This window comes from Camelus bactrianus, chromosome 33 (assembly GCF_048773025.1).
Source record: "Camelus bactrianus isolate YW-2024 breed Bactrian camel chromosome 33, ASM4877302v1, whole genome shotgun sequence".
Classification (NCBI taxonomy): Eukaryota; Metazoa; Chordata; class Mammalia; order Artiodactyla; family Camelidae; genus Camelus; species Camelus bactrianus.
Window position 1 is genome coordinate 2,489,852 of NC_133571.1, and position 22,443 is coordinate 2,512,294.

At 60.0% G+C, this 22,443-nt stretch overlaps 1 protein-coding gene across 1 annotated transcript in view; it reads right to left on the reverse strand.

The window, feature by feature from the left end:
* Positions 1-22,443, reverse strand: part of LOC141575832 (tensin-3-like) — an 86,303-nt gene that overhangs the window by 31,672 nt on the left and 32,188 nt on the right. Inside the window, 4 exon segments of the mRNA XM_074356841.1 lie at positions 1,898-3,139; positions 13,590-13,985; positions 14,415-14,544; positions 22,303-22,378. Of these exon segments, the coding sequence (XP_074212942.1) occupies positions 1,898-3,139; positions 13,590-13,985; positions 14,415-14,544; positions 22,303-22,378 (1,844 nt within the window).

The window sequence follows — 22,443 nt, forward strand, 5'->3', positions numbered from 1 at the left end:
TAGAAGGGGAGGAGATGAGAACCTAGAAGGGGAGGAAATGAGGGACCTGGAACGGGGGGAGATGAGAACCTGGAAGGGGAGGAGATGAGGGACCTGGAACGGGGGGAGATGAGAACCTGGAAGGGGAGGAGATGAGGGACTTCCTCAAACCCCGGGCTCTCTGCTTTATGGTCGTCATGAGGACTGACACCCATCACGGGAGAGAGAGGCCATCAGACAGTAACCGGAGCCTTGGACTTCTTTCCCCCAATATACTCGCATGCTTCCGACCTCCTCCAGGTCTCAAAGGAGGTTTCAATCGAAGGAAAAATAAGATTTCTGGTTTTAACTTTCCCAAGTGCTTTCTTTTAAGTAGGTTCAGCGAGCTGAGACAGTTTTATTCCCACTGAAGCGTGTTTTAAACTCAGAATCTCCTGAACGTACTTGACCGAGCGAGTCCACAAGGCAAACCCTCCCACCCGGGCCCGGCCGTATTCAGCTGCTGCCATCACGGCTGTGGTCAGCTCCTCCCGGGGACCCCTCCAGCTTCGCCCAGCTCTGCGCACCAACACCCAGGGTCTCAGGTGCTCGGGGGGCCGGGATGTCACTCCTGATGCAGGTGCAGGATGCTGCGTGCAGACCCGCGCTCCCTGGCCCGCCCATCACCCGGGCACGGGACAGGGTTTCTTTTAACAGACGAAGTGAAAAGAAGTTCTTTACTCAAGTCACACAGGGGACCCTAAACAGGACCCAGGTCTGCAGAGCTGAGGTTCCCCCAGCCACCTGGACCCGGGAGGGTCTGAAATCCTCCCCGTTGGACTGCCAAGCGGGCAGGGTCCCTGGGTGCAGCCACAGGGGCCTATTCCTGTTCTCTGCCAATGACCCATGTGACCTTGGGCAGGCCACTAACTGACACCTCCGGAGGCTCCACTGTGAGATGAGAGGTCCCTGCACCGAGGGGCCTCAGAGGACGAAGGGCCTGAGGACAAGGCAGCGCAGTCCATCCCCATCGGTGATCCCAGCTCGGATTTTGGCCGCTCATGCAGGCAGACTTGGGAGCAGGAGGCAGCCGTGGGGCCCTTCCTTCCTCACCCTTCCTGTCCTCAGATTTAGAGGCAGGGCCACCAAGGAACCAGTGATGCCCCAGGTGGGGATATACGGGCACACTGACACTGGAGGGAGGGCCTGGCCTCACCGGGGGCCCCACATCCAGCCCTGAGGTGGCCTATGGGTCCTCGCAGCCCCTCTCCCTCCACCTCCCCAGGCCTCAGGGCACCCACGCCTGGACGCCCGACCCGGCCCCATTCTCCTCTGTGTGGAAGCCTCTAGACACACCTTCCCCTGTGACTTCACACCGTTCCTAGAGCCAGATGCCCCCACTCTGTTCCAGTGCCCTCTCCTCCAGGCCACCCTGGCCACCTCTCCTGGGCCCCATGGCCTGTGTCTCCCACCTTGAAGAGCCTGTCTCAGACCCCAGTGCCTGCCCCCACGTCCATGCAGCCACGAACCCAGGTCACCTTGTCCACCACAGCCACCCTGGCCTTTCCAGGCCTCCCAGCAGGACAGGAAGGCCTGGCACTGCTGCCGCACTGCCACGTCCCAGGGGTGACAGCCTGCCAGCCCCGGCCACCATGGAGCACAGCCCCCACTGCTCTGTGGCCTGGATTTCCGCTGCACCTCTCAGCCCCGACTCTCTGGACCTGCCCCTCGGTCACCGCTCCCGAGACCCTCTTCCTCTGGCTTGTAGGCTGCTGCCCCAGGAACAGCCTCCCCAGTCCTGGCTCAGAGAATCTCCCACACCCAGTTGGGGCAGTTCTTCCCCTGCCCCAACAAGCCCATGCTCCAGACGCAGTAAGGAGCCAGGCATCCTGCAAACCCAGACGCTGACCAGCACACCTCCCGTGAAATGCCAGCTCACCTTGTCTCACGGGGCCCCTGCCAGGGCCTCCCCCAATGTCCTGCAGGTGGCTGCTGGCCCGCAGTCCACCTCCCACGCCATCTGGGGGCACAGGGCCATTGGCCGGGCTGCCCGGCACGCTCATGTGGGTGGGGATGGGCTCAAAGGTGGGGTCCAGCTCCAAGATCAGCCTGTTCAGCTGCTCGATGGACTGGTCGATGTCCAGGGTTGGAGAGCCCGGGGAGGGGTCTGCGCTCAGCTCCGGGACGGCGCCGTTCACGACACTAACGTCCGGAGCCCTGGGCTTGAAGGCCGCTCTGCCGGGAGGGGGTCTCTGCGTGTCGGTGGGATGTGGCCCGGGGCCCACGCCCCTCTGGATGGCCACTCGACTGCTGGCCCCCTGGGTCGGGGTGACCGGGACCCTGGGCTGGGTCTGCGCCGGGCTGCGGCCGCCGAGCCTGGCCTCCCCGTCGGGGGCGAAGCCATACTGGTGGGCGTCCACCATCTGCTGCTGGCGCACCCAGGTCTGCGTGGAGTAGCCGCTCTGCCCATAGGCCTGCATCAGGGCAGGCGCGTGGGGCTTCCTGAGCATGGGCTGCGGCGGCCTGGGCTTGCGGCCCCCGAAGGCCCACTCGCGCTCATACAGGGGGTCCCCGCCCAGGCCCAGGTCGGGGGCAGGGGCTCCGTGCTGGTCCTCGCCGGTGTTGCTGCCAAACCCGTCTGACAGGAGCGAGTTCTGGCAGCTCTGGTGGCAGGCGAAGGGTCCCAAGTGGGCGGACGCGTGGCACTCTGAGGAGGACAGCGTCCCCGTGCTCTCCACGCTGCACAGGTCGTGGCCGGGCAACTCATCATCCAGAATGTCCATCTCCCAGTCCTTGGGGGCAGCGTCCCCGTTCACGTGCACCTGGGCCGGCACCATGTGGTGGGTCCCACCGCACTTGCTGTGGCCATCGCTCATGTCCTGCAGAGGGCTTCCGGGGTCCTCCAGGCCAAAGCCACTGAGCAGCTGGTCCAGCTCGGCCTTCTCCTGGGGGCTCAGGCCCCTCTTGGGTCCTGGGCCTGGGTGCTCCTCGGTCCTGTCGGTCCTCCCTGAGGCCATGGAGTGGCCGGAGTCACTGCTGATGGACAGGGTGTGGTCGCTGTGGTCAGGGCTGCTGGTGGCGGGGACAGCCGGGGGCCCACCAGGGACGCCGGGGTCCGAGCTGCTCTTCTTTCTCACCTTGGCGTAAAGGCTGCCATCGACGGGGCCCTGCATGTGCAGCACTGGTGGGGAGAAAACGAGGTGAGTCAGGGATGAAAGGCGCTCCAGGCTCTTGGAAGGGGTCTGCTCATCTGACTGAAGACGTAAATAATCTCACAGCAGACAATCCAGAACAGTCAGGCCCGGAGACTCCCCAAAGCTCTGCATACACCCCTGCGACGTGAACACCAAGCAGTTAGCACACTCACACGTCTCAGCCCCAGACTCGTCTCCACCTTTTCATGCAAAGGGCACGGGGTCCCTTAGAGAGCTATGGGATTCTCCACCCTCGGCGTCACCCGACTGGAGGACTCACTATTAATGTCACCCCTCATCTGAATGCTGAGCTCAGCTCAGCTCACAAACCCCCTGGATTCAGGCATGGATGGCGTGTGTCAGACAAGAGGGAGCTCCTGCCAACTCTGCTGAGTGCCTCCCTGGGCGCTGGGTACCAAAGTCCTAGCAAACAGAGCCTCTGAGTCGGGAGCTGCTGAAATCTAAAACGGAACTCAGTGGAAGGCCTCGGGCCTTCCTGTAAGTGCAGCATCTCTGGGCCCGGAAGGTGCCATGAACACAGGGCAGGGCCTGAGAACACTGGACCAGGTCTGGAACCACAGACCTCCACGCATCGGGATGGCCGGGAAAACAGAGTCCGGCCTCTGATGGGAAACTGCGCCGCTCAGTCAGCCATCCCCCCAAGCCCCAAACTGCTGCCGAAGTCCCTGGTAACTGGGAGGGAGGGCGCCCCGCAGGTAGGAGGCTTACCATCAGCACCTCCCCGCCACCCTCCTCTGTCCCCATTTCCCCAACCATGAAACTGCATTCCAAGCAAGGGCCTGAACCATGCCGTGTGGGCCCCGGGGGGCGCTGAGTCCCAGCGGCCACGGGGCCTGGAGCCACTTACTCTGCAGAGGCCCAGTGTGCTGGGTGTGCTGCACCGTCAGTGGCCCCAGCTTTTTTGAAGGCGCTGAGGTGACACTTGAGCACAGAGACCTGTGGGGTCTGCAGGGTGCGGGGCCAAGGGCAGGCACGACCCCGGGCTTCCTTCCCGTTTCAACTGCACCCCAGGGAAAGCAGGGTGAGAAGTGATGCGGACAGCGGACACTGGGGTCCCGGCTGGGGTGGAATCTCAGTGACTCAGCCTAAAGCCGTGCCTGGCGGGGAGAGCTGGGCAGAGAAATGGCGCACACAGCGCTGTCCATAAACCAGGCCATAGACGGGCACCTTGTGACGTGCGTGCCTCAGGGGAGCAGTTGGACTGAGCACTTGGAGCAAGCACCTGCCGGTGTCACCCCCACCACCGTGAAGGTGCCACGTGGACCTGCATGTGTGTTTCCAGGTCATCACTCAGGTCGCTGTTGGGTCATGCAGGAGGGCTGGAGCTGAAGATCAGACAGCCGTCATTCACATCCTGGCTCGACCCCACCCCGCCCTGGGGCCACCACCCTGCGTCTGCTGAGCGTGGGCCCAGAGGTCACAGCTCGTGAACCAGTGTCCTTCTAGCCCTGAGGAAACACCAGATTAACCTGGCTTTGGAGAGGGACCTGCTAGGGTGGCCAGGAAATTGCAACCAGCGCGCAGCCAGGTCTCTCTCATCTCTTCTGCTGAGTGTGAGCGGGGACGACACTCCGCTCCCTGAGAACCCCAGAACGGAGGGTCAGACCAGCGCCAGGCCTGGGAGGGCGGGCTGCCAGAGGACAGACCACCGGTCTCACAGCTGGATGGGCGACGGGTGGGGTCGGTGGGAGTCTGCGATTTCTAGAAACAGATGTCATAGCACAAAGGCTGGGCGTCTACTTCCCTCTCCCTGAATTGGAATGAAAATGGACTGTCACAATGAGTTAAGAAGAGAAAAAAAAGAAGCCAAGAATGAGCTGGGTGAAAATGCCTCTGATCTGAGTTAGGGCGGTGCCCACAAGTGCAGGGTCACCAGTCTGACTGGGGCCCCAGGGCAGCCCCAGGCCGAAGATGGCAGGCCCGGGATCGCCTGCAGGAGACAGAACAGGACAGTCCCTTGTCTGGGGAGCCACGAGGAATCTCATTCTTGATATTTGCATTAAGAGAAATCTTACAATAAGAGTGAACACAGGATAAAAACATGACGGCTGCCCGGAGTAAGCAGGGGCTGAGCGTCCAGACCTGGGTCTCCCTGGCCCGCACGGCCAGGCGGGCACAGGCTGCCATCCCCGGGAGCTCGGGACCCAGCCAGATGCCTCCACAGACTCTTCCCAACTTCCTACCATGCACACAGATCACTGCCCGCAGCAGAAAACGCCCAGTGAATGTCACATCTACAGCAAAGTGTGAACCAAATCAGGCAACCCTCGCAACAGGCCAGCCCAACCTTCCAAAGCTCTCTGTAGGAGCTCACAGGGCCCCGGGGGGGCTGTCGGGGCCTCGTCCATGCTTTGCGCCCCCAGGGAGGGGGAGTCGGACTGGGGGGTGCGAGGAGGAAAGGGCCTCCAGCACCCACCGCCCCCGCCCTGCATTCTTGGCCAAAGGAGTCCGACTGACTTTCCCGATGGACAAATGAGATGCCCGATTTCCCCGACAGCCTCGGGTGGGGGGGTCCTGTTCTGCCTTGGCTCTGCCTTCCTGGGCACAACATGAATATTCAAGCCCCCAACTCTCCCGTTATGACAGAGAAAGATTATTTGTATCCTTCAGTGCAGTTACAAGAATGAGAGGACACGTACGATGTCCCCAGGTCCTGGGCCCACAGCCGTAACTACTAAAAGCTCCTCCCGGGGTGGACGAGGCCTGGCATGTCCCACCTGCTCTCACCGCCGCCTGGCCCACCCTGCTGCTCCCAGACCACAGCAGGCGCGCCTGCCCCAGGGCCTTTGCCCGAGCCGTGCCCTGCCTCCAGAGCGGTCCTGGCGTGCTCCCGAGCCTCCTCGGGATGGGCTCTCCTGACGTTCCTTCCCGCCCACGGGGTGTTGGTCTGTGGCACACCCTGACGTGTGACATCCCACATATGTGTCCAACTTCACCCCCACAGGAGCGTGGGCTCCAGGAGCGAAGTCCCCTTTTCACTCCCCATGGTGTCCCCATCATTAGGGACCAGCCCTGTGCCCGGGGGCACCGAGTCACTGAGAGGCAGAACGTTCTAGCTTGTTCTCACGTGGCAAAGCCCCAGGAGCCACTATGGAAAGATGGGCAGCTGCCTCGGCGGGCAAAGGAAGCTAAAACCAGCCCACCCTTCCCGAAGGTCAACGCCCCCATGTCCCCTTCTCCCTGCCGCCCCTGGGCCTCCCCACCAGACATCAGAACAAGCTCTCCCCACGGCGGGTGGCACAGCCCCGCCAGCTGCATTTCCAGGGATGCCACCACTCCCCACCCTCCTGGCTGGTACTCAAATGCCCCGAACAAGACTGGAAAGGAGCTGAAGCCCCTCAACGCGAGGTTCCAAGATGTCGAAGGAAATGGATGCTGTGAATGTACGTGCCGTGTGAGCCCAGTGTGCCTGCCAAGCAGGCAGAGGGGCCAAGGGTCTGAGGGGCGTTGGGACACTCTGTGCAGCCCCCGGGGGTGTGATGGGGACCAGACAGGCCCAGGCACATGGCGGGCACCAGTGTGCAGGGGGCACGCCCATCCCACCCACACCCGTGTCCCCCAACTTGAGCATGGCCCACCCACCTGTAACCACACCTACAGGGCATGAGCTGGCCCACCCAGGCTGGGGTCCTGTCTTCTGAGACCCCCACGTGAGAACTGCAGGGTGAGAGCAACGAGGCCAGAATCACAACCAGGAGCACAACTTATTCGGGGAGCCTGGGGGGGTCTGGGGGGGGTAACTGCAGAGCCGACTGCCAAGCCCTCCGTGTGAAACGGGACAGGAGACCCACTCCTGCCATGCGAAGCCCCCCAGAACTCTGGTCAGTCATTAAGGGCACCCTGGTTTACCTGATGGTGGAGTGCCCCTTATACTGTGGCCCAGCTCAGGAAAATTGATGCAGAAGGTTAACTTTCAAACCCCGTTCTGGGGTCCCTGGCATGGCTGGGGCTGGGGTCCTGCCACCACCACCCGCCCCAGGGGCTTCCCTCAGGGAAAGGAGGCTCGGTGCTGCGAAGCTCTGCTCCAGCTCAGAACTCAGGGGGAGGTGGAAGCCATGGTGTGGGTGTGGGGCCAGGATGTGAATTCTGCAAAGTGGGTTTGTTCACTCCTGCCCCAGGCATCCTTTCGGACATTTGAACTAGTTGTTTGAACACCATGTGTCCAGCTCAGGGGCATGTGGGGTAGTCTGAATTGATCCCCATTCTGCAAATGAGGACCCAGGTCCCCAGTCAGGGAAGTGACACACCCAAGACCCCAGCTTCTCCACTGCAGACACAGGACGGGAGCCTTTGCCCATCTCAGCTCGGGATGGACCCCTCCCTCCACGTCCCCCCTGCCCACCGCCCCCACCACCAGAGCCCCAGCCCTTCCAGGGGAGGCCTGCGTGTTGTCTGGTAATGGTTTCCCTACAGCCAGAGCCCAGTGCACCATCAAACAGCGTGACAGCTCCGGCCACTTCTGCTGACGACCCACCAGGGAGGTTCTTGTCTGGAAAAGAACCAGTGGACGGTCCTGCCCCAGGAGGGGCTGCAGGACAGACTCCCACCCCCCACCCCGTGACTGCTGAAAGGGGGCGATCTCACCAGGAGGGAGAGGGACACCCAGAAAATACGGCAAAACTAAGCAAAGACAATGGGGAAGACAGGAAAAACAAAACAACGAAAATGAAAAAAAAAATCCTCATTCTAGCTGAACACAGACTGATAAATGTGCACCTGTGCTCACAGGTGTGTGCCCACAGGTGTGCTCACAGGTGTGCACCCACGGGTGTGCACCCACAGGTGTGCTCACAGGGGTGTGCTCACAGGTGTGATCACGGGTGTGCTCATTGGTGTGTGCTCACAGGTGTGTGCCCACAGGTGTGCTCATAGGTGTGCTCACGGGTGTGAGCCCACAGGTGTGTGAAGGGTTGCATCTCAGCTCCACCTCCTTGCATGCACCAGCCACTCAGCCACTAAAAAGGTGCAGAACTGACCTGGAATACGTTCAGCTGCTCAGGCCCCACTTCCCACAAAAAAATGGATGCAAAACCTGAGGGGTTCATTAAGCTCCCTGTAACCATCCTCTCTTCTACGTATCGAGTCTAATAAGCTTATGTTGTACTTTTGTGACAGGTTCGCTTAAAAAGCAACTTTTCATTTCAAAAGCGCTCACCACAGCCTCCCTGCAAGTCTTCAATGGAGGAAAACAGAAAAATCCTCTCCAGAAAGGTTTACCTGGCACTGGTCACGGCTGCTAGTTAGCTGGGAAAGGAGGCGGACGCGGAATATTCAGCAGAGTCCTGACTGTGTGCGAGCGGACCAGCCTGGGATCCGGGAAAGGAGGGCCAGGTGGAGTGGGGCAGGGACGCTTCCTGGACTCTGGTGGGTCAGAGGAGGCAGAAAAGGGGAGCAGGACTGCAGGAAGGGGTGCATCCAGGTGAGGCCGCAGGAATCACTCCCATCATCAGAGGAAGAGGGACCGCGGGGAACACCCACTCCTGCGATGTGGCCAACGTCCTGGAGCCAGGCTCTGCTGAAGGATGTGCTAGGATCGCTCTGCTCCCGGGATGGCCTCACCCAACTCCTGAAGCCCTCTCATGAAGCAGGCACCCACAAGCCCATTTCTCAGAGGAGAAAACAGAGTATTCCCTACAATAAAGTCTCCTGAATAGATCACCTGGAATTCAAGCCTGCCTCCACCCCCTCCGCCGTCCACGCTTTCCTTTTTGAAGACGCTGGAATTCTAAACCTGACCAACTACTTCAGTGTGAAATTAACAGTTTAATTTTGGAAAGGAATTTGCCTGAATGTTTTCTTTGCAGCTCTCTCTCTCACACACACACTCCTCAGAAACCACTTAAGCACGCTGTGTTTTCCTCCCTAAATCCTGAGATGGTGCACGGCCCAGGGACAGCGGTCTGGGCGGTGAGGCTGCTGGGAGATGGTGGCAGGACTGTCCGCCTGCTGGGAGTCCGGGGCGGGCTGTGTGTTTCTGTCTTGACCATGAACGGCCTGCTCCCAGGTTCCCGCACACCGCGCCCACTGCACCTGGTGTGGGGGCCTGGTAACGGGAAGGCTCCCGGCCCGCCCTGACTCACCACAGCCGGGCTGTTTCTCTGGACACAGACTGCTGACCACTGTGCTCACTTCTGGTCCTACAACACCGCCTCCCGCTCGCCCCTGAAATAACTCATGGCCCGGGGCCACCCGGCTAAACCCAGGCAGCAGCAAGACATGCCCATATCGGACACCAGCCCCGCGGAGGGTCCTCCCAGGGAAAGAGCGCGAGATGAGGACACAGATGACACCACCACCTGCACCTGCCCCCAGAGCACTGAGTGGAAGCACCCACATTCCAAAGGCTTCTACTGCGGGCTCCGTGGGCAGAGATGGGTGCCGGGAAGGCAGGAGGGGAGGCGGCAGACGGGCATCGGGGACTGTGTGGGCGACAGAAGCATTCTGTATCTTAGTTGTAGCGGGGGTTTCAGGAGAGGACGCTGAACTCCTGGAAGTGCACGGTAAACAGAGTGAACTTTGCTGTTTGTGAACCATGCCTCGACTTTAAAAAGGATGATGACTTCAAGACAGAAATGAAACTCACCGTGCCAATGGCCCACCCTGCCATGTCCCCCTCCCCACCATCCCTCCACCCTCCCCCTCCCTCCCAGGGCCTTCCTGCCTCCTCTTCCTGGACTCTGAGACAGTGCATGCCTCTCTTCCTCGGGGCAGCTTTGTGGTCCCTTTGTGCCCACCTTGTGGAACAGAGCTAGTTTTAACTTTCTCTTCAATGTGATTTATGGGCACATCTTCTGTCCCCTTCTAGACTTTCTGGCAGAGTCCCACCCAGGCGTGAGTCCCGATTAAAACTCCTCACAGCTGTGTGGCCTTGGGTGAGTTACTCAACCTCTCTGTGCTTCACTCCCCTAACTGGCAGAGCAGTTGCCTGGTGACGGGGTGTGTGACGAGGGCTGTCCTGGGGTGGCCGTGGTGATTTGGAGAGGCCAAGGCAAAGGGAATAGCAGGGGTGGGCACTGTGTGACCCCCTTCCTGTGTGTCCCCACACCTGCACTTGTGACCGGTTCCTGCCTGTGCTCCCGCTGGCCCAGAGCCCAGGAACGAAAATGCCTCATGGTGCCCAGGCAATGACTGTTCTTAACTCAGCCTCGTTAGCTGGGACGGATTATGGTGAGGAATTGCTTTTTCATGGAAATGTAAAGAAAAAATGGAATCTTTAAACCCTCTCGGAAAGTTCTCTATGTCACTGATTGTCTCTAGTGACCCAAACTGCCAGGTGTCAACTGTCCTGCACATCTGCACAGGGTGGCCCTCTGGCCCCAGACAGCCCCCTCCAGCTCTCACCAGCTGGGACACCGTTTGAGCCCCATAGTCTGCCGTCTCTGCTTCTTCAGGGACCGATGACCCTGAGCGAACCCCGGGCCTTTGCACTGCCTGCAGCTTCAACACTCACTGGCCCCTGCTGGACCCGGGGGATCATGGGGCCATGCCCCGGCCCACAGGGCTCAGGGGGAGGGTGTCAGCCACGCCTTCGCCCCCTCAGTGCACCTGGGAACCCTCAGCCTAGGGGTCAGAGACCGTTTCTCCCAGGCTTGCTGCTTTCAGTGACCAGCTGCAGGACCAGCGACAAACTGCCCACCTTTCAGTTCTGAGAACAGGCCCAGTGGCACTGGTCCAGCCCTGCAAGGTGCCCAGAAGCAGGCAGGCATCTCAGTGCCCGCAGTCTCATGCACCGAGGGGTCCCAGCCTCTGAGGCGTGGATGGGGTATCACCGACCGGGCAGCTGGAAGGGGTGTGGGCCCAGAGAGGAGGCTGTTCCAGGGGGTGAGTGGCCCTGCACGCCCTCTGACCAGGTGTGGAACTGCAGGTGGCTTTGGAAGTGTCCCGAGATGCCTCCTCCCTCGGGGGCCGAGGGGCTTGCCTCGCAACCACGGGAAACGCCTGGGCTTGGCCGGTGTCCCTCTTAGGGGAGACCCGTCATCTCACCAAGTCACTCACACTGAGATCTCTCTCTCATTTCTTCCACTTGGACATTTGCAAGTGTGGTGTTTGTAACCTCTTGGGAAACGAGGTTTGCTTTTATTTTTCTTGCAGCAGGAATCTGCCTCTGTGCTAATTACAGACTCCCCTGCACGTGGACTGAATCAGTTTCTATTCCCAAGAAAATCGAGACCTCTGAAGTGATGGCCATGCCAGGGCCTTTGAGCCTACGATCTTTAGTCCTGTTACAGCAGCAGAGACTGGGAGAGATGCAAAGTGCCTGCTCCTCGAAATTAGAGGCCAAACATGGTGCTGGATGGCCAGGAACCTCCAGACACCTCGACTCCCTTCCTCTGCTAGGGCCAAGTTCCAGAAACCACTCACTGCTCCTGACTGGCCAGCTCACACCCTGAGACCCCTGGCCTGCCAGGGGGTGGATGGAAAGTGCTCCCTCCCTTGTAAAAGTTTCCTAAAAACAAAGCAGGCTGGAAGTGCCTTGAGAAACCCAGACTAGAAAAACTAGGGCGAGAGTGGGGTTTTCCAGCCAGAAAGGGGGGTCGGCGCCACCAGCATCACAGATTCCTGGCACCCTGGCTGAGGACACGGGCTGGAGGGCCGCTGGGGTTCACGGCAGGGCTGGGGAAGGTGTGTCCCCATGCCAGTGACCACGCCCGGACAGCCCACACAAACGGAACGCTGGCAGGGCCGCTCCCATGGGCGCCTGTCCTGCCCACCCAACGCCCAAGCTCAGGTCTCCTGTCAACAGCACTCCTAACTGAGCAAACACACCGAGCCATGGCCGGCCGGGGACATGGGGGTGCCCGGGGCTGACTCAGCAGCCAGCTGGCCAGCCAGCCACGGAGCAGCCACAGGCTTCTGGCCATCACTGACCTCCAAGGGCAGAAGCAGTCCCGATGCCCCTGACCTGCAAACTGTCTTCCCCGAGGCCGCCTGACCTCCCCGCTGCCAGGTGAAAACTGCCCTCAGCTCACTGCATGTCATCAGATGCCCTCTGCCATCCCGGGGCGCCGTCCTGCCCCTCTGGTCTCAAGGACACAGCCTAGCAGAAGTGTGTGGGTGCATGCACACACACACACACACGCATACACATGCACACAGGCTCCCTGCTTACCTTCCTTCCAACCAGCCTGGCAGCCCATTCAGCCCACAACAGCTCACCCCTCTCTTCCACGAAGGAAAGCCTTCCAGCCCAGAACACAGCATCCCCGGGGCGGGGGCGTGTCCCCCTCCCTCCCAGGGACCTTGCCTCCCTCTCTAGTCTGGGCAGAAGGAGGAAGATCCACTAAGTGACGGACTTTGGTTCCACCAAAAAAAGCCAGGGCAACATAAACAGGAGGGTGGGGCTCCCTGCAATCAGGTGGAGTGCAATCTGAACCCTGGAGGCAGAGGAGGAGGCGAGGCAAGGGCTTCCCTCCAGCGTGTCCCTCCCCGAGTGGAGAGGCTGACCGGAGGAGCCAGAGCCAGCCCATCGCTTGACCCGATGCAGTTCTAGCCTCACTTGGTTCTTCAGCACATGAGCCAGGGCATGCCCTGCCCCGGCACCTGCTGGGGCTGTGGTCTGTGCAGCTGAGGGGGCTCCGGCCAGCGGCTGACCAGGTGCTCCAAGTCTTTAAATGCACAGAACACACTAAGCAAACAGCAGAGCCCCCTCTGATGCCAGAACACGCCGGAACTTCACAGACGTTGGCACCTGTCAGGGACATGGGGCACAGCCAGCATGTCAGCACGGCCCGCCCCCCGCCCCTGGAACGGCCATCCCGGCATGCGGCACATTTGCACAGTGGAGAAAGTGTCTTTTGCTGTGGGACACACTGCAATTCTTGGGCAGGGTCCACTCCGCCTGGTGTTGGGTGGAGGAGACTGAGCAGCCCGCCTCCCCTCCAGGGAACTGTCCCACTTCACAAATAACAGTGCCACTGCGAGTAAAGGAGGGTTGGACTGACCACATCCATTTTCCTCCAAAGAGCTCACGTAGGAAAAAACGAGATGGGGGAGGGGCTAGCTCAGCGGTGGAGCGTGTGCTTAGCGTGCACGAGGTCCTGGGTTCAATCCCCAGCACCTCCGTTAAAAAAAGACCCCTAATTACTTCTGCCTCCCAAAAAACAAAAAGAAAAAGAAACGAGATTAGAAACGGAACTCTGAACGATCAGGTTTGAGGACTGGGGTGCCAGAGTGGGTTGGGTCCCCCACCTCCTGCAAGACGGAGTCCTCAAAGCTGACCCTTCCATCCCAAGGCTGACAGCCGTGCGGAAAACACCAGCTAAGGCACCCATGATGAGGAAGGGATGAAATCGCGGCAGGCTGGTCTCTTCTCTCCACTTCCAGCTGTGTCAGAGGGAGCCTGTCCGCCTTGCAGCTCATCTCCCACTGCCTGGGGCTCGGGGCGCGCTTTCCTCCTGTGGCGGGGGCGTCACACACGTGCTGGGATGGCCTCCAGGAGTCTGTGGCAGGGGCGCCAGCGGGCCTCAGGTCTCGGCGGTGCCGCTGCAGACGGCCTCCGGGCACTCGCGCTGGGAACGCTGCCCTGTCCCCGGGTCCCAGTGGCGGGGCCTGACCATGCAGCCCCAGCGGGCGGGCGGTGACAGCTGAGCTCCCCTGCAACGGTGGGGTCTGTGTGGCCAACGGGGGGCTCTGGGCGCCGTGCTCCGAAGGGCCTCCGGCCTCCCAATGCTGCACGGGGGGATTCTGTGCCCAGGCCTCCGCAGCTAACCCAGAGCAGACCTGGAGGTTCTCCCGCACGACCCTGCAGACGGGAGGCCTGCGGCAAGTGGCGAGCGATCCCCAGGGCGGGGCCCGAAAGCACAGAGAAGGCACCTAGAAAGCGCAACCTCATGAGGACGACGGGACAAGAGGTGGAAAGTTCACAACGTGGGAGGGAAGACCAGCAGTGGCGGGGGACAGCGTGGGGTCAACCCGTGCGCAGAGCATCCCGCGGCAGCAGTCACAACAGCCAGATGCGCGAACAACCCCCGCGCCCAGGCGCTGCTGTGCATGCGGACTCACGGTGGGCCTGACTCTGACCTCACAGGCCAGCCTGGGCAGCACCACCCCCACATGCGCAGCAGTGCGCTCACGGCCGAGAAGGTGCTGGTAACTTCACTGTGCAAGAGTTTTTTCCTTGCTGGATCAATCAGTCTTTTGTGGGACTGGATAACTTAACAATGGGCTAATTTACAGAGGTGGGGAGGGAGGCACAAGGTGGCGGCAGGGGACGTCTGCACACACCTGGTGGGGGGGCCTCACCTTTGCAGGCATTGTCCAGGTCCTCCTTTCCAAACACGAGGCCGTAGCCCTGGATGGTGCCCATGTGGAACTGCAGGTGGAAGACGACGTCGCCGGTGGCCAAGCGGTATCTCTTGTGGTAGCACTTCACCTGGAAACAAGGGCACGCTGTGGACACTGGACCACGGATGACAATGGACCATGGACGAGACTTGACCATGGATAACACCAGACCATGGACGACACCGGGACCACGGACAACAGCCAGATCACAGACAGCACTAGGACCACGAATGACACTGGACCACAGACACTGGACCATGGGTGACACTAGACCACAGGTGACACTCAAGGGGCGCACAGGCGGAGCACTGCAGGAGGGCCCAGGGAGCGCCCCGCCCCCGAGTCGGGCTGCTGGCATCACTGCCCCAGGTGTGGGTCCCTCTGAAGGACGCCGAGCTGTCCCAGCAGGGCAGGAAGCCAGCAGCCCTGCGAACTTGGGTGCACTGCACCTCTAACTCTGAGAGACATCCACAGAACGAAATTCTGTGGCCTCTTTTTCCTAGTTTGACCTGAACTCTCCGTGCTTCACCTAAAGCCTCCCTGTCCTCGGGGAAGAAGATGCTGGTCAGGACCTCCTGTAACGTGCTCGATGCTTCTCTGCAGGTTGTAATTCACACAGAGATGGAGACGCGGGGTGGAGGGGAGGGGAGAGAGGCCTGGCTCTTAAATTCCAGTGCCAGGCTGTCCAGGCGTCCTGAGTGGTCATTTGAGACCAGCCTCCAGAAGCACCAGGGATGTGATTTGACCTTGGGCTGTTTGTGGCAGCCCAGGGTCCCGGGGTGCAGCTCAGGCCTCCGGGGTGACCGCACTGACGCACAGGGTGGAGGCACCCCTCTAGGCACCTGGTACCACCAGGGGAGGACAGGCAGGGGAGGGGCCCTGAGCATCACTTCCCACCCCAACCTGGGCAGCGCTGGCCACAGGGAGGGCTGGAAGGCCACAGAGGGGTGGCATGCTGCAGAGAGGGGACCCCTCTTCCCTCCCACAGCAGGGCGGGGGCTCCTCTCCAGGGCCCCCAGGGGTCTGTGGCCAGAATCAGCCTGGATTCTGCTCTCAGATGCACAGAATGGAGGGGGCACTCCCTTCACCCCACGTGCCCAGCAGAAGGGGCACCTGGAGGCTTCAGGGCCCTGCCCAGCCATCTGGAACCAGCCAACAAGAATTCTGCAGAAACTTGAAAACTTCAACTTGCTTGCCAACAGCAGATGGCTTGCCAGTCACAAGTCCTCCGGCCCCTTAGCAGGGTCGGATCAGAGGCTGACTTCTCAGCTTCCTTCCAGAATGTGCTGCCTGCCCCTCACTGCACTGGGGCCCACGTCCTGCACTGACTGCTCGGCCGAGGCCCCCACCCCAGTGCCGCAGGGGAGACCCCACAGGACAGTGGTCCCCCACGAGCCTGTGTCCATGGGCTGATGTGACCCACCTGCCCTCTCCCCGTGGTGCCTTGGAAGTTAGGGCACGAGAGGGGATGAGCTGGACAAAAGGAAAGAGGGGTTCAGAGATGCCCCAGTCTGGGTGCTCAAGTCTTTATAAACACTGAGGTGTGGCCCAGTTGCCCAAAACACGGCCTCCAGGCACTGATCTCCCCTAAGCAGGCGGCCCTAGGCCAGGCCAGCCCGCAGATGGCACCCCGGACCGCCAGCAGCGGGCCAGTGCCCATGGGCAGGTGGAGACTGGGGAACCCGGGGCCGGGCACCTCCCTGGGCCCAGCGAGACTTCGGTGTCTGAAGACACCTAGTTTTTCCAGGGACAAGAAGGGCTCAGGGGGAGGGAGGGGGAGCCTCCCAAGAACAGCCCCCTCCTGAGACCTGAGCCCCCCCGAAGCCCTCCCACTGTTTCATGGTGGATGGACCTCCCTCCCCACTGCTTAGGGTGGACCCCCCACCTGTCCTGCTCCTGGGCACCTCAGGAATGACCCCGGCTGTCTCCCGAAGGCACAGAAGACCATGGGCATCTCCCTCATTCAGGGTCTGGGCGGCTCTGACAGGAGAAGGGATGGACCCATCCTACAGGAGCCCTGCCTGGGGGCCTCCGCAGAGCCGGACTGATCACCATCCACGACGGCCAACCTCCGTGGCGTTGGTGACAAGAGACCAGAATCACCTGTCTACATGCCATGGGAGAACTGCTGAAGATATCAAGTGTTGGTGACGTTGCATAAAGATTCGAGCCACCGAGGTCTGCAATTTACCCCTCATCCATCTACATTAGCAGTTTTATTTACCTAGGTCTCCCCAGCGAGTCTCTAGGACACAGCAATCCTTGGCCTTCAGATTTTAGACTATCTGCATTTGAAAGGACACTCACAAGAGCCAGTGCTCAACTTTGCACAAGGGGAAAACAGTGAAACAGTGGGAAAACAGAGGGAAAAACTGAAACAGTGAGTGGGGCACCAAAGGCCATCGGCTGTCACAGGCCATCCTCCAAAGCCCACAGTGGAGACACATGGTGTGGGCGGGGTGGGCCTGAGGCTCGGGGAACACCCTTACTTCCTCTGACGACACGACTTTCTCTGTATTAAAATGACGGCCTTGTGAATTTGTGACAAGGATCAAATCAGCACCATGTAGGAACACAGTATGTGAATCCAAACATTCGCTGTATCTGCTGGGTTTTATGCATTTGTTACCAACGGCCCTGAGAGAAACATTCTCCAACAATCTGGAGCCTAAAGACTGACACATTTTAATTTTTTTAATTTAAAAAATTAAAAAAAAATTTAAATGACTGATATACTACCAGACCTGCTTAATCCTGAGGTGGCACTGGTGTGTTTTTATTTCACACTTTCCACCTACAGGAGGTAAAGCACCTTGGACCAAGGGGTATTTTCCCTGCGTGCAAAATTGAGACCCAGCTCTTGGAATTGTTTCAAATGCAAATATTCTAAAATCTGAAGGCCAAGGGTTGATGCGTTCTAGAAATTCCAAACCAGAGGACGGGTTCCCCGGAGCACCTGCCTCAGGGTCAGAGGTCGGCCCTCTGGGGTCCCAGCCTGGTCAGTGGAGGCCCCTCTTCAGTTCCATCCTCCCTCAGTCATCAAAGCTGCCATGTGCCCCCTCCAGGAAGAGGGTCACCTGTTTCCACCCACTTTGCTGGTGGCCCCGGTGGCCATCTAGACGGCCCCAAGGAACGTGTGTCCTCAAAGACACAGCCACAGCCACACACCCTAAGGTTTCACAAGCCTGTCAGCTGCCCTGGTGAATCAGAGTGACTGCGTTAGCCAGGGCCAGTGTGCTTTCACTCAGATGGAGGCCACAGTGATGTCAGAGGGTGGCAGGGCCCCGCGGCCCAGCGGGGGAGAAAGACGCCTGACAGCGCATACTCGCAGGGCGATACACAGACAGACACACGACCGCCTCCGACAACAGCCCCTGCAAGAGCTAGTCCGGGGACCCCGGGCGCGTCCTCCGCCCGGACGTCACCCAAGTGCCCTGAGTAGGAAGCAGGAGCTACACAGGCTGGTTGCTGGGGCCGGGTTGGGGCTGCCACCAAGGCGGCAGGATTCAGTGGCCATGGGGCACCAGCAGAGACAGCAAGACAAGGCACGTGGCTGAGAAAGTGTTTACCAGCCCTCAGGGCCTGGACATCTGCCAGGCTCCCGGCGGCCGCGCCCACGCGGATTCCTCAGCGAGGTTACATACTGACATGCCGGCAGACCCCAATGGCAGCGAGTCTGCTGAGCGCCCGAGGGGGTGGCCTCGAAAATCTGGCCCTCGGGGGAGCACAGTGCAAAGACGGGGAGGTGGGGTGGGGGTGTGCAGAGGGAGGGAGGGACAGCCCTCCTGCCAGCCCCCCAGGGGAAGGGAGGAAGGACAGAGCCCTCAACCTTCCCACACAGGGTTCCCAACCCACCAGAGCGGACGCGGCCTTACCTCTCGGAACTCGACCCCCGAGACCCGTGTTAACCGGTCTCGACACAGAATCCCAGGGGTGGGAAGTGGGCGGCCCTGTAAGCAGACGAGATGAGCCCACAGACCCCGTGAGGATGCGGGGAGGAGACGGCACCTGTGACAAGGATGCATTCACCAAACTCCAGGAGGGAAAAATCCGAGGACGATGTCATCTCAGAACGGTGGCCGGGGCCGCCAGCCGGCCCGGGGAGCCCCTCCTGCCATCCAGAGCCCAGCACACACCAGACAGACATCCTGGCTGAGCCCTCAGCCCCTGCGGTGGGAACTCAGACACTCATTCCCTGCAGCTAGGAGTCCGTCCAAGTCCCGGCCTCTGTCAGGTTCTCGCTGAGAGATGAAAACGCCTGTGTATTTGAACCTTTACACAGAAAAGGCCCTGAAGCATCCCCTCCCCCGACGCAGCTTCCTCCACTCGAGGGCCGTTTGCTGGGTCCACAGAAGAGGATGCCAGGCGCTAACTGGCCAGAATGCAGGACCAGGCAAACCAAAGTTCACCTGAGCTGGGAGAGGCTGGGAGGAGACGTGCAGGAGGGCAGCTCAGGCTGCCCCCAGGACACTCTGCCACCGCGAGGGACATTCCGGGCACCTGCCCTTCCCGTGCGGTTTCTCGGGCTGTCTTCAGGTGGAGCCAACAGCCCTGGGGTTTCGAGCAAGGAGCCAATGGACTGTGCTCTGAGTGTGGCTGCGCTGACACCCGGGGCCCGTCCCCGAGTGCCTCTTCCTCCCCAGGCTGGGATCACCACTCCCGCCATGACCGTCCCGGCGCGACCCTCCCGTGTGTCTCTGTGCACAGGTGAGCACGCACGAGGATCCGCCGGCTCGTCCCACTCTACAGCTGGAATCTAAACTCGTGGGAGTGGGGGCTGCGTGTGACTCACCCTCTCGTCCTCTAAGAATGAACGAGCAGTCAGGTCACAGCCCGGGGCGGGGGGAGGGGGGAACAATGAGCCCAATTTCACTGCTGATCTCACTAGGGCAGGTTTACTTGATGGACACAAGTATTAGGATCTGAATTCTGTCCCCCCCAAATTCCTACACTGAAGTCCTAAAGGTGATTAACATAAAATGAGGTCGTATTGAGGTGGGGCAACCCCATGGGACTGGTGTCCTTGTAAGCAGAGATGACACAGACACGCAGAGGGAGACCCCGTGAGGACTCAGGGAGGAGACAGTGTCTGCAGGAGACACCAGCCCTGCCGACACCTTGCTCTTGGGCTCCGGCCTCCAGGATGGGGAGAGGATGATCACGGGTTGTCTGAGCCCCCAGGCAGCGGGACTTTGTCCTGGGAGCGCGGGGAACACCAACATGGGAGGTCACAGCTACCTGGAGGCCTCCTCGATCAGTAAACCAAACCTCCTTTCTACAAACAGCACAAGGGGAACCCACCCTGTGTGATGGAAAAGTACGCCTTTCCAGCTGTAACTCACATCCTCCTCCTCCCATCTGATAATGCTGCAAAAATAAGTGCAGAGTGTGCAAAAGTGAACAGTAAACACAGGAAGTACAAAGCAAGTCATAATGCACTCCCAAAATTCTCTGCATTGGGAGAGCACAGAGGTGTGGGAGGGTCTGGCCTACAGAGGGGCTGTTTGCTGGGAAGGGTCTGGGAGACCCTATCTGCCTGCCAGCAGCTCTCCCAGGAACAGAAAACCACGGAGATGTCTTTATGTTGGAAACATTCCCCCAGGAGGCTCCCGAGCCCTCGAGCTGCCGGGGTGCCTGCACCTCGACTTGTGCTGTGATGCAGACGGGCCTGGACATGTGTCCCTAAAGCAGTACCACGGCTGGTCCCCTGGGGAAAACAGCGGCTCATGGTGCTTGTGGGCTGTGGGCCTGCCCGGGGACTCCAGCCGGGGGTGGGCTCTGGACTGTCAGGTGTGGACGGGGCCCCGGGCGGAGCACCCCGTCAGCTCACCACAGGGCTGGGCAGCGGTAAGACCGGTGGGTTGGGGCCTCCTGGGGTTGGGGGTCTCCCGAGGTGGAGGCCCCCAGGCCAAGCCACAGCAGGCCCACGGTCACATCAAGTGGCCTTCACCCCGCCAGCTACGCTGACCCATCGCATCCTCACGAACCCCCATGTGGTTCCCATGCAGCAGGGGGGCTCGGGTCTGGACAGTGACCCATCCGAGGCCACCCAGTCCCTTTAAGCCGCAGACCTGGCGGAAGCCCAGGCATGGGCCGAGGCCTGTCCCGGCCAAATCCGCTGTGGCTGGAGCGTGCCTTCAGTCGGAGACCAAGGGCTTTCTCCCCTGACCACCGCGCCTCCAACTCAGTCCTGCGGCGGGGACCCTCGGGTGTAGCTCAGTGCATCGTCAGGACACGGGAAAGAGCTTCGGTAACACCACGCTTCCCAGAAGCAAGCTGCAAAAGCCCTGAACCACCCAGCTTCAGTCTCGCAGGACAGCTAACCCCCACAGTGGCACCCTCAGGGTCGGCACTGCGCCTTTCACACCCCACCCAGCGCCTTGCGCCCGGCCCGAGGGCACGTCCTCCTGGAGCCCCTGGCCCACCAGCCTTGTCTGGCAGGACCATCTCTGCGGGGCTCTCCGGATCCCCTCCTGGAGATGACCACTCCCCAGGCTCCTCCAGGACAAAGATGTCCCCCCACCCCCCCAGTGCCAAGGCACCACGCAGACACTCAGAAAGCTACCAACATTCAGAAAGGGCTGCTGGACAAATGAATTAATGGGAAGGAAGGAAGGGGAGAGGGAGGGACAGAGGCAGGGCCAGTGAGGCCCCCAACAGGTCCTTGGCTGACAACGGGCCCTTGGCCCAGGCAGGGGGAGGACCTGCAGCCTCCAGCCCACAGTCAGGAGCTCCTTCTGGGAGAGGACCCCACGACCTGGTGTGGGAGTCACCTGCCACTTCCCGGGCTTTTGGCCACCTCCCTCGGGCCATCACAAAGGGACTTGGGCCCTTTGTGGGTCCACAGACCCACCATAGACCCCAGCGAGCCCCCAGCCTGGAGATGCTGGCAGCAGGCTCTCCCCCAGGCCATGGGCTGGAGGCGAGGCCTGGAGCCAGCGGCTGGGTGCCCATCACAACAGCAGCCTCGCCGTTCTCTCTCGGCCTCTCTGGGTCTTCTGGCCTCCTTCTGGCTGGAGGACTAGAGCCGGGGCCCAGAGCCAGGGGGCAGACTACTAATGATGAATGAACACTTTCCATCTGCATCTACACCTGGGAGGCCTGGGTCACGTAAAGACGGGCATTACAGTCGAGAAGTGGGAACCCGGAAAGAGCAGTGGCTGGGTTAGGACTTGAACTTCAAGGGTGCAAATTGCAAGTAGCCTTGTTTACTCCCTTTGTTAAAAAGGCTGTACTCACTCTGTAAAGAAGGTCATTTGCCTCATTTTATTTAGAGTCCACATATAAGTGTATCATAGGGTATCTGTCTTTCTCTGTCTGACCAACTTCACTTAGTATAGAACCTCTAGGTCCATCCATCTTGCTGCAAAAGGTATTATTTCTTTTTCATGGCTGAATAGTATTCCACTGCAAAAGCAGGAACAGACTCACAGACACAAAACAAACTTATGGTCACCAAAGGGGGAAGGGGGTTGAGATACACTAGGAGCTTGGAATTTGCAAGTACAAATTACTGGATATAAAACAGATTAACAACAAGGTCCTACTGTACAGCACAGGGAACTATATTTAATTTCTTGTAATAAATTATAATGAAAAAGAATCTGAAAAGGAACAAGTATGTGTAACTGAATCGCTATGCTGTACACCAGAAACTAACACTGAATCAACTATATTCAATTTAAAAAAAAGCAAACAAAAACCTGCACAGCTTTACTCAAAAAATCAACCAACTGCCTAAAGAGAAAGGCTTGCTTCTCACCCTTCCTGTGGGTTTTCTCTGGGTGGGGGGATGGCAGGGGCCTTTGGGGTGTGATGTGGGAGAGAGGGGCAGGGGACCACTCACCATGACGTCCCCCTTCAGGAGCTGGGCCGGCTCCACGGAGATGCAGACCCTGCCTTGGTTTTCTGGGCCAACGTTGCTTCAGAACAAACAAAAAGGTTCGTTGTCACAGGGTTCGTGATTTAGTGGGAAGAATGCATTCTG